The following is an 11,204-nucleotide window of genomic DNA, read 5'->3' as shown; positions in this document are numbered from 1 at the left end:
CAGCAGTGTGTGCTTTCAGCATGGATGACATTGAGAAAGTCTTCAAAGGGAGATTTAAAGAACAAAAGACTCCTGACTCTGTTTGGACAGCTGTACCTGAAGACAGAGTACCAAGGCCAAGGTAAAAGGTTCTCACTCATGATGTCATAACATTGTCATTGCAAAGAGCTACCTTAAATCAGCCACACTTGAGCACCTTGTTGGGTAAAACCCAAAGCAGAGCCTGACACTTCAGCCATAAGGATGCTCATTAGCTGGCTGCCTTCTCTCATTAACTAAAACACCAAGAGGAAAACAATGTTGTTCTCATTTCAGACCTGGCAGCTGTGCAAAACATGGCCTAGCAGAGGCTTACAAAACCTCCATTGATTTCCCAGACGAAACACTCACCTTCATCAAATCTCACCCTTTGATGGATTCAGCTGTTCCCTCAGTCACTGAGGAGCCCTGGTTTACCAAAACTCGTGTCAGGTATGACGCTGTGCAGAAATAACACTGTGAAAAGGAAAATGAGAAGACATGTTGTTAATGATATGCCTTTTGTTCTTGCTAGATACAGATTGACAGCAATAGCTGTAGACCATGCTGCTGGACCCTACCAGAACTACACAGTCGTATTTGTTGGCTCTGAAGCAGGAGTAGTACTTAAAATCTTGGCAGAGACCAGGCCTTTTTCTTTGAATGACAGCGTATTACTGGAAGAGATTGAAGCATATAATCATGCAAAGTAAGTATTACAAGAACATCTAAGCTTTTCATCTAGTCCTTGGTACCTAGCTTAAAAAGATTATGGTAAGCGAAAACTCATTATCACCAACATCACCACTTGTTTGTCATTTCATCGTGTGCCTCACGGTGAATAACCTGAAAATATTTGGTCACTTGCCATTTTGCATGGGTTGAATGAACAGCCTAATTCCACTCCAGTGACGTCAGTGTTACAGTCTAATTCTTCTGCAAACGTCAGAAGTATCTGCTAATGTTAAAAAGAAATGATCTGGGCTTATCTTGAGTGTTGCTCAAGAGTGACCAGATGTAGTTTAGAATGTATAAACTACATCTGATCATTTTGAACTTGTTTATTCTGGCACAAAGAACTTGGGAATGGAAGTGTTCCAATTGGACTCTACAGGCATCCAATGCAGGACTTCTCTTCTGCTCTGTTAAGAAATTTATGCTGACTGAGAGAACAAAGAAAATGGATTTGGATTTTTTTTCCTACATAGTTCAGCGAACTTGTCACCTAGCTGTAAATTGGAGCCAGAAGCAGTATTTGATAATGCCTAGATTTGGTTAGAAATCACTCAGCAAAGACTAGTGGGTTACATTTATATGTGTAAAAAGTCTCTTTTCAGTATCTACAGACAATAAGTAAATAAAATGTTTACTGCACAAAGTACCACAGTCACTAAAGCAATGGTCTCCCGTTATTTTTGCTGACCAGGTGCAGCACAGAGAGCGAGGAGGACAAAAGAGTCATTTCCCTTCAGCTGGACAGGGACCACCATGCTCTGTTCGTGGCGTTCTCCAGCTGCGTCATTAGAATCCCTCTGAGTCGCTGTGAGCGCCATGGGTCATGTAAAAAGTATGGCTCCGTTCCTCTGCTCCCCTTTAAAGGAAGGGCACCAACGTCTCTTGGGAAGGAAGTAAAAAAATGAATTATTTTTTTGGGGTTTTTCTCTTGCAAGGGCTTGTATTGCTTCACGGGACCCATACTGTGGCTGGTTAGACCATGAGTCGTGTGGAAGAGTGACCCCAGGCATGCTGTAAGTACACCTTTTCAAGTAGGCCCAGCATCTCTACATATGCTTTACAGACCCCATGAGCTCGTATCCTGTGCCTCTTCCCTTACACACAGTTAATGTGTTCCATTTTTTTAAAGATGCTTTTTCAGTGCACTGTATATGTAAGAGAACAGAATGCTAAGGTCTGGCCTAAATTCTGCAACCTCTGGGTGAAGACTTGCTTTCAGTGGAAGTTTTACATGTGTAGGAGGACAAGGAGACCTGTGTAGGAAGAGCAGTTGCAAGCAGGAAGGCAAGAAATTGCTGCTTGCAAACGTGCACAGCTCAGAGAGGACAGTGCACAGTATCCTCTCCCAGGCATCCTCACGGCCAGGGCACAGTCAACTGCGAATATGAAAGCACAGGATTCACAGTGGGAAGAGTAAGGTTGTGCCTCTGTGCTGGAGCTGGGCTGATATATATGCATACCAAAGGCATTTTGCACAAATCAAGTCTGTAATATATGGTGCACTAGCAGCTGTATCTTAAAAAGAGGCCTTTGTAGCAGGCCAGTGCAAACTTTAACTAGTATAATTGGATGGTTGTATCTAAACCCAAGAGTTTGCCTGATGTAGGAGACACGATGAAGTTGCTAAAAAAGGGATTATTTTTTTCCTATTTCCTGGCATAAGCACACACAGAGTATTTTAAACCCTGGCTATAACCAACTTGTGCATTTTGTACAACAATTCTTCGGGCCGTACACTGCCTGTTGTATATGTTTCCATTTGCTGCTTCCAGAAAAAGAAAATCTCCATTTGATTCCTTGCTAGTACTGTTAATTGCAGGTTCTCTTTGTTTGTTTCATACAACCACAGCACTGGAGGCTATGTGCAAGACGTTGAATACGGCAACACGTCGCAGCTTGGGGACTGCAATGGTAAGGCACAGTCAGTGCTGCTCCTTTGTAGTGTCTCTCTGGAGTCTGTGGCCGCACCTCACTGTGGATGTTAAATTTCTGATGAGCTTTTCAGTAATGTGATGAACACATCACCTGGTGTTACTGTGAATGTTCACAAAGCTGAGCTTTCTGGTCCTGGGTGGCAGAGCTTTTGTCTTTCCTTCACCAGTTTACAACTCTTTGGGGTCTACGGCAAAGTATTGAAGAATTTATTTTTTGTAACCAGTAATATTTTAGTTTTTATTTTCCATTACTCAGGTTTGAGATCTTTTGCTTTCTTTTTTTTACTTTTTACTGATTACTTGTTCCTTTAATTCTTTTAGAAATTTTGCCTACTACAGCTACACCAGATTACAAAATATTTGGCGACCCAACATCTGGTTAGTTTTAATTTTTTCAAATTAATGACCTTTACTTTCCTTCAGTTCAGCATTTTCAGCCCTTTTTTCCTTCCTTTTGCACAGTTGGCAATCCTCCATTTTTGTGCTTTTACTCATGTTCCCTCTGATGGTAAAGATAGTCAGACTCTTCTCACTCAGCACTTCACCCTGTGTAGCTGCATGTTAACAGCTCATTATTTATTGAGACATCTTTTATTAAAGAGCTTGATTAACATAGATGACATCTTCACTGCACGAAAGTCCACTAAGCTTTACTCTTTATCCCCAGCCATGCATTTGTGAATGCCCCTGTTGGTCATCTCTTGTAGATGAATGGCAGAACTTCATCATCTTCCTCCTTACCTCTCCCTTTTCTCTTTTCCTTCTTTCCCAGCAAGCTTTTTGCACAAATACACATTTTTCTAAAATGTGTATTTCGATATTTTTGAAATGCTTTAAGTAGTTTATGCTGATGGAAAAAAATTTAACATCACAAACTGTGTAGCTGAATGGGGACTTGTGTAGACAAATGTGGCTTAGAAAAAACTGTGCATTGTTGTCAGGTGGACTTTCACATCCTTTTCTCCTCCAGCGACTTCTCTGATAGTGTTTTCACCTTCAGTCCCTGGTGTTCACGGACCCTCAGTGCTCCTCTGTTGAACTCAAGAGCAGAACCTGTGTTGGCTTCAACAGGAGCAAGACTCAGCCCTTATTTTCCGATCTTTGCTCCTGGAACTTGGGTCTCTGCTTTCAAACCAAGGGCACGTTTCTGACTGAAAAGTACAAAAATAATCTGTTTGTATGTTAAATTTGTAAGAGTGCAAGAAGAACATTATTTTGTATTTTGGTTTCTGACATTTGCACTTCTGTAACTTGACAAGAAGTAATGTTTGAGACAGGTATTTTCTAGATGCAGTTACCTGTAATGCAAGTTAGAGACTCACTTAGGAAAGCAAAACAAAACTGTGTTACACAGAAATGCTGCCTGGCTTCATGAGTGGTTATCAACTGAGTTTTCAGTGATATGACACAGATAAAACTGAACCTTATTTTCAAATTCTGAATGAGTGTGCTTTTGAAGTACATTTCTCAAGTCAGATCTCAAGCCATAGACATTCATACCTAAACCTACTGGGACAGTGAACACAAAATTCTTGAGTGAGCTAAGCAGACTTTGAATTGTAAACCCAGTTTGATGTGTGTCCTCCTCCTGTGCATTTTCAGGTAGGCTATGGTAGTTCTGTTCAGCAAACTACTACAGAGGAGCCAGAAACCATGCAACATTGTTCCTTAAGAACCATTACAAAGTAGAGGTTAAAACATTCCTTTTATCCCCACCTGCAGAAATGGCTCATTCAGCAGTTCCTGGTATACCATAATAGCACTAATGGAGCTGGTCTGGTTTCTCAGGTGTAACCTGTCATGAGTGTGTATCTTTCCAAGGAACTTTTTTTTTTTTTAAAGATGTTTAAAAGGAAGCCAAGCATGTTGTCTCCAGTGAAGAATATAGCAATTAAGTAGACTAAGTTGTGCTTTTCACCCCCACAGTTGCTCACTTCAACTTTTGCACTGCTTTCGTGTTTGACTTCTCTGGCTTTTTGGCTAGCAGCTGTTGATGTGTAAATGTACTTTTTTCATATTTTAAGTTTTGGACTAATTGATTTTAATCAGCCATCTGTACTTCGGCAGAGTGTGGGGGGGCACATTTTGCTCTGACGTGTAACTCCCATTAAATACTGTCTCCAGCTATAGCTTAGATGTGCCATGAAACACATTAATAAAAATCTGTTTGCCACCACAGACATGGCGTTCTCCTCAGCTTCCATTACCACAATGGCAAGTATCCCAGTTATATCACCTAAAGTGATTGGTTCCTGGAAACCTAAAGTGACTGGCTCTCGGAAATTTGTAGTTCAAGATGATCCAAACACTTCTGATTATTCTGGTCCATTATCAGGTGTCCCAAAGGGTAAGGCCTTATCAGGGAATACATTGCAGCTGAATGGAAACCTGATAGTCTCAGCATTGCCTAAGGCTTAAATGTAACAGCCATGATTGTTGGGCTGTATTTTACACCCATTTCCTGTGAATATGCAGACAGTGCAATCATGTTTTTCATACCTACTTATCCCGTGGACAAAGTGCTGCTTAGAGCTTATAATGGGAAGTACAGATCATAAGCTCAGCCTTTTAATCCTGGGGTGCTCCAAAATTCCCAGTGAAATGAGTGGGAGTTCTGGATGCATTAAAAAAAATTACCTGCAAGACTTATCCACACCTCTGTTCATTATTTTCAAACCAGTCGAGTTTGGCTAAGACTATTAGTCCCCATGACTGGTTGCTTACGAGTTGGTTGTGTTTTACTGGGGGGGTAGAGGGTAGGGATAGAACACAAAACAAAGCAGAGCTCCATGACAGATCCCTGTGTTAAATGGGGCCTATCCAAAACTCTGCTTGGCTGGAGCATGTTTCTGAAGAACGTGGGTCAGAGTTAAAATGTGCTGAACTTTTATTCTATGGATATGAGCATCGGTTTCCAGATGATCTCAGTACATACTGAGACAAACAGAGGTTTTAAACTGCATGCAAAAAGAAACCTATTCTGCCTGTAATTCATCTTTCTGTAGCCATTCTTTGATTAGGCTGTTATGGCAACAGAGACCTTAATTCAGTAGGACCACAGAATGGAGAAGCTTCCAATCCCATAACCAAAACTTCACCCAGACCTCCATCAGTGCACGGCCTAGCAAGGTGACAGACATGTTTGCACAATTCTGTATTTACTGAAAAATCTCACCGGCCAAAAACCATTTGTGTTTTATTACCATTCACCAAAACATATCAGGTTTCCTATCAGCCATTATGGCACTGCATTTGTCATTTTAATTTGTTGCAGTTATTTTTGGTTTTGCTTTAAGTTTTTGTTATCATTTGCTCTTGGTTCTGAATCACATTTTGTGTCACAGCTATTAGTGAACTTTACTCATGTTTTCTTTCTTCTTCTGCACAGTGCCATTAAAACCTGTAACCCTGAACATTAACAATGTTCAAAGGCCTTGCCTCTAACAAAAAGTGAATCTCTTCCTTCCCTCCTGCTCTTTCATTTTAACATCTCTTGGGATACTTAACAGAATTGCTTTCATTAAAAACTAACTTTATCTTAGCTGCAAGATGTCTGTGGTTGCTTTAAAAAAATCTCAAAAAAAAACAAAGGGAGCTTGTTAATACACAAATAAAAAATTAATCAAATATTCGACTTCTTGGTCTAAGCTGAAAGCTTCTAAACTTTAACATTCTCTAATAACTTAACCTTGCAAGTTGTTTTTTTAATGTTATGCAGTATTTATGTTCATTATTGACTAAAAAGGGAAAAGACAAATTAGTGCTCTAACAGAATCACATGATCTTGAACTTCAAAACTTGTACATGTATATAATGCCAGGCTAGCAGCAAACCAGGGGTGCAGGAGTTTACCAGTTTTGCACAGATTACATTAGCATAGATATAACAATGCAGTATGTACATTATACATTTTTGCACAACATTTGCATAATCCTGTCTCTCCTTTGATACTGATTTATGAGCAGAAAAGTGAGAGAGAAATCCATCCATGAGTTACTAATTGCTGTCTGGCCCAATAGCACCTCCTAACCTCAATTTTCCAGCAGAAATCATTAATGTTAATAACATACAGGCCCCTATTTGTGAGCCTTAAAGGAAATTTGGGGCCAGGCTAAACATAAGGAGAGAAGCTTCAACAAGCATTTCTCATTATCAGAGGAAAATGGACAGTCTTCACTTAGACTGGTCAATGCTCACACAGTCATTCTGTATTTATAAAATCATTTGCATTCCCCAGTGCTGTGGGTTGCAGGATCCTACTGAGTTACACTAACAGTACACCCAGAGCACTCGCAAACACTGAGTAGACACTTCCCTGAGGGAGATGCTGAAATGTGCCGCCATGAAATACCTGTGGATTGATGATGTACTGCCTGTCTTTTGTAGGTGTAAGGTGGGAAGTACAATCAGGAGAGTCCAACCAGATGGTACATATGAATGTCCTGATCACTTGTGTCTTTGCCGCGTTTGTCCTGGGAGCCTTTATTGCTGGAGTGGCTGTTTACTGTTACCGGGATATCTTTGTACGGAAATCCAGAAAGATACACAAAGATGCAGAATCAGCTCAGTCCTGCACCGACTCCAGTGGAAGCTTTGCTAAACTGAACGGGCTCTTTGATAGTCCTGTCAAGGAGTATCAGCAGAACATTGATTCACCCAAACTGTACACAAACCTGTTGACGAGCAGAAAGGAGTTGCCTCCCAATGGTGATACGAAGTCCATGATGGTGGACCCCAGGGGACAGCCTCCGGAATTAGCTGCACTTCCAACTCCTGAATCCACACCAGTTCTTCAGCAAAAGACTCTGCAGGCCATGAAAAGCCAGTCGGACAAAGCGCATAGTAACCTCAATGCTTCACGGAAGGAAACCCCACTCAAAAGCCCTCAGTTTTTTCCTTCAAGTCCTCCACCTCACTCTCCTCTAAGTCATGGACATATTCCTAGTGCTATTGTTCTTCCCAATGCTACCCACGAGTACAATACATCTTTCTCAAATTCTAATGCGCACAAGGCAGACAAAAAGATGCAACATATTGATCATCCACTTACAAAACCATCCAGCAAAAGAGACCACAGGAGATCTGTTGATTCCAGGAACACCCTGAATGATTTTCTGAAACACTTAAATGAAACTACTAATAATCCCAAAGCAATTATGGGAGATATTCAAGTGGCCCACCAGACTGTAATGCTGGATCCAATGGGCAATATGTCTGAGATCCCACCTAAGGTTCCCAACAGGGAGGCGTCTTTATACTCTCCTCCATCAACTCTTCCAAGAAACAGCCCCACAAAACGAGTGGACGTTCCCACCACTCCTGCAGTACCAATGACCTCTTTGGAAAGGCAGAGAGGTTATCACAAAATTTCTTCACAAAGGCACTCAATATCTGCCCTTCCTAAAAACTTAAACTCACCAAATGGTGTTTTGTTATCCAGACAGCCAAGTATTAACCGTGGGGGGTACATGCCTCCCACAGCAGGCACAAAGATGGACTACATGCAAGGAACGCCTGTCAGCGTTCACCTCCAGCCTTCCTTGTCCAGACAAAGCAGTTACACAAGCAACGGCACCCTTCCTCGCACAGGAATAAAGAGGACACCCTCCTTAAAACCCGACGTGCCACCAAAACCCTCATTCGTTCCTCAGACAACTTCAGTCAGACCACTGAACAAATACAGTTACTAGGACATGTCTGTGCTAAAATGAGTGTGGCATTGACCTGTACAGGTTGTGAGATGATGTTATGGCAGACACATAAGACAGAGACTTGCTTGTTATTAAGGAGAACAAAGTGGCCAAAGAAACTGTCTTTACTTCAGCAACATCTGTGTCTTGCCACATGTAGCTGTAGCAAGACTCCAGGTACTTGCTATGAGCAAACACACAAAAAAAACAAAGGAAAGTGCTGGTCATTACATTTCTTTTGTTTGGAGCTGAGACATGTAGCACAATGGGGTGGGGGCTACGTTACTGTTCTAAATAGCTAAAAAAAGTTATTGGGAAAGCAAAATCAGTAAGCAAATACTTGAAAAATGGGTTCCATTTTAGACTGCCATTAAGTGTGGTCATTCCCATTAAATGTGAACATTTTACTATGTATGCATTCACCTTGCCTCTTGCACAAATGTCAGAAAGTGGTAATGTCTCAATAAATAGCTGGGTTAATAATCAATTTGCTGGAATTCAGTCTCTGGCCCAACTGTAGCATTATTATTTTTTTTCTCTCCATGTGTGTGGCATTTTGGTTTTGCCACAGATAAAGCTGTGCGTGTGTGTGGATGTGCGTGTGTACTGTACACACTAGGATGTACTTAGATTCCCATTGCATCTTTTATGCTATGGAATTGTTTACATTGAGCATGACTGAACAAACAGATGACTCTGCCTTCTGCAGCCCGTTGGGTTCGGTTTGGAGCCGGCTAAGGATGAACTGCGCATCTCTGACAGCCCTGGGACGGTAACGCCCTGACGGAACGTCACCCAGTGAAATTCCTCATAACTCTGTTATGCTGCTATTGATTCAGAGCTGTGCATTTCAAACATAGTGTTTTGGGCTGGAACGGGGGAGTTTTACTGTGTTTCCACAGTGCCTCCATCCAATACCTGGCCACTGTGAACTTGAGCCCCTGTACTTCTCATTGAGGGCAGCTAATAATCAATTCACTTGGCAAACACCTGTGTAACTGGAGAAGGTTACGTTTTTGTTGCATTTAATAATGCCCTACACGCTGATAGACTCTTGTCAATAAAAAGGAGGAAACATTAATTGGCCTGGCAGAAGCAGTCTGTGAAAACTCAACAGTAGTGCAATCAATTTGTTTTTGTTGTGTAAAGTAAGGTTTGTTTTTTTTCCAAAGTCATGCAGGTAATGACAATATTCTGTAAATATTATGTGTGAGTTTACCTGAATCTGTGCATTTTGTGCCTTATTCATGCAAATGATAAAAGTACTAAAAAAAAAAAATTTAAATCTGTCAAGTGTTCTCACTATAGCACATATCTCCCGAGTGCCAGTTGTAAAACCTCTCAACAGCACCCAAAAAAAAAAGATGAAAAGCAAGAATAATTAATGGTAACTAAAGGCAGCCTACAATCCAAGACAGCAGCATTAAATCACCTTACCATGATAAACATTCCACTCCAGCTCTCCGAAGGATCAAACAGTTATAATGTGAAATCAAATGAGGTTTCTAGGGTAATGGAACACCTGCTAAAGTTGTGTAAGCTATTTAGTAGGGTTTACAGTATCCACTTGCAGCTGATGTTCAACACAGATGGCTATTTTAGCTTGCAAACTACACACTACCACATTGTTTATTGAACATAACTATAGAAATAACCATGGCAGAGGAATATTCATGAATTAGTGGGACAAGTAATTGCAATGGGTTTCAGAGATGATGGAGATTTATATTACATGTTCAAAGGGGAGAAAAGGTTAGTCACTGAAAACTGGATCTCTGTTACAGAACAAAGAATAAAGGACAGAAGTAGTCATTTTTTTCTTGTAAGGCTGTAAGGGACGTTTATTTCCTGAGACCTCTGAATCCAAAAATCTATGATCTCTCTTCCTAAACACTTCTGTCTTGCAACTAAAACACTACAGATTAATAACTATTAAAATGTACTCAGTTGTCAAAAGACACAAACTGATCCGAATTCACTTTACAAATATTAATACAGACTTGTGTGAACCGAAAGATAAATGTATGTGAACCCTGATAACCTCCTGTAACATTGTGCTGCCTTGTAGATGGTAATGTGAGTTCTCTCAGTATTTATGTTGAAATTTCTAACATTCAACCTAGTCCTTATTCTGTTAATTTAATAATAAAAAATGCTTTATCCATTTGTGCAAAGGTAAACGCAGATTGTATCTTTTTTAATGGTACGGCATAAAAAAAGTAACCCTTAAATGAAGCTGCTCTATACTATAGAGTACTTTAACATGTATAGATATCTTGTAAACTTGTATTGTGGATGTGTAAATAATACGTTCTTTGGGTTTTTAACACCGCATGTAAAGTCAAAATAAAATATTCCAATGTACTGTGTGAGTCAGTTCATTATTAGTGCAGTTCTAGGTGTGTTGTTGGTGGGGTTACAATAGAGAAAAAGCTCTGCTTGCCTTCAGTAGCTCAGTGAAGAAGACATGGAGCCATCCAGCTGCTCCTTAGCCCTACGGGGACTTGCAGAGGTGGAGGGCGACGCACACCAGAGTCCTCAGTTTTCTTTGCAGCCACACACTGATGTGTTCTCAGAACAATGAGGGTCTGTAGGTGACTTTCAGCCTCCTGAGGAAAATACAAAATGTCAAAGTAACAGGTGTGCAGTGGTAGAGCATAGCAGAGTCAGGGCTGCCCACAGGACACACCAACTGAAAACATGTCGTTCGTGAAGCCTTTATTGGAGCTGACCCAGGTTTCAGCTGGGCTCTGGTTCCTGTGAACCTTTCTTAGTAAGGTTTACAGACTACCAATTTTGTGCAAATACAGTACAGTTTTGGACGAAC

General features: G+C 40.8%; 1 protein-coding gene across 5 annotated transcripts in view; it reads left to right on the top strand.

Annotated features, from left to right (window-relative positions):
- Positions 1-10,406, top strand: part of SEMA6D (sema domain, transmembrane domain (TM), and cytoplasmic domain, (semaphorin) 6D) — a 14,308-nt gene extending 3,902 nt beyond the window's left edge. Inside the window, exons 10-18 of one of the 5 annotated variants that reach the window (XM_009071705.1) lie at positions 1-121; positions 316-471; positions 554-727; positions 1,445-1,585; positions 1,689-1,766; positions 2,603-2,664; positions 3,009-3,065; positions 4,867-5,034; positions 7,074-10,406. The exon at positions 1-121 is cut by the window's left edge and continues 29 nt beyond it. In XM_009071705.1, coding sequence (XP_009069953.1) covers positions 1-121; positions 316-471; positions 554-727; positions 1,445-1,585; positions 1,689-1,766; positions 2,603-2,664; positions 3,009-3,065; positions 4,867-5,034; positions 7,074-8,377 — 2,261 coding nt within the window. In that variant the 3' untranslated portion in view covers positions 8,378-10,406. Of the gene's footprint in view, positions 122-315; positions 472-553; positions 728-1,444; positions 1,586-1,688; positions 1,767-2,557; positions 2,665-3,008; positions 3,066-4,866; positions 5,035-7,073 lie in introns of all 5 variants that reach the window. The other 4 variants (XM_009071706.1, XM_009071710.1, XM_009071709.1 and 1 more) reach the window with 4 other exon arrangements.
- Positions 10,407-11,204: the final 798 nt, after the last annotated feature.

The sequence above is a fragment of the Acanthisitta chloris genome, unplaced genomic scaffold (assembly GCF_000695815.1).
Source record: "Acanthisitta chloris isolate BGI_N310 unplaced genomic scaffold, ASM69581v1 scaffold6083, whole genome shotgun sequence".
Classification (NCBI taxonomy): domain Eukaryota; kingdom Metazoa; phylum Chordata; class Aves; order Passeriformes; family Acanthisittidae; genus Acanthisitta; species Acanthisitta chloris.
The sequence above is the reverse complement of the archived record's forward strand: the minus strand, read 5'-3'. Positions and strand labels throughout refer to the sequence as shown.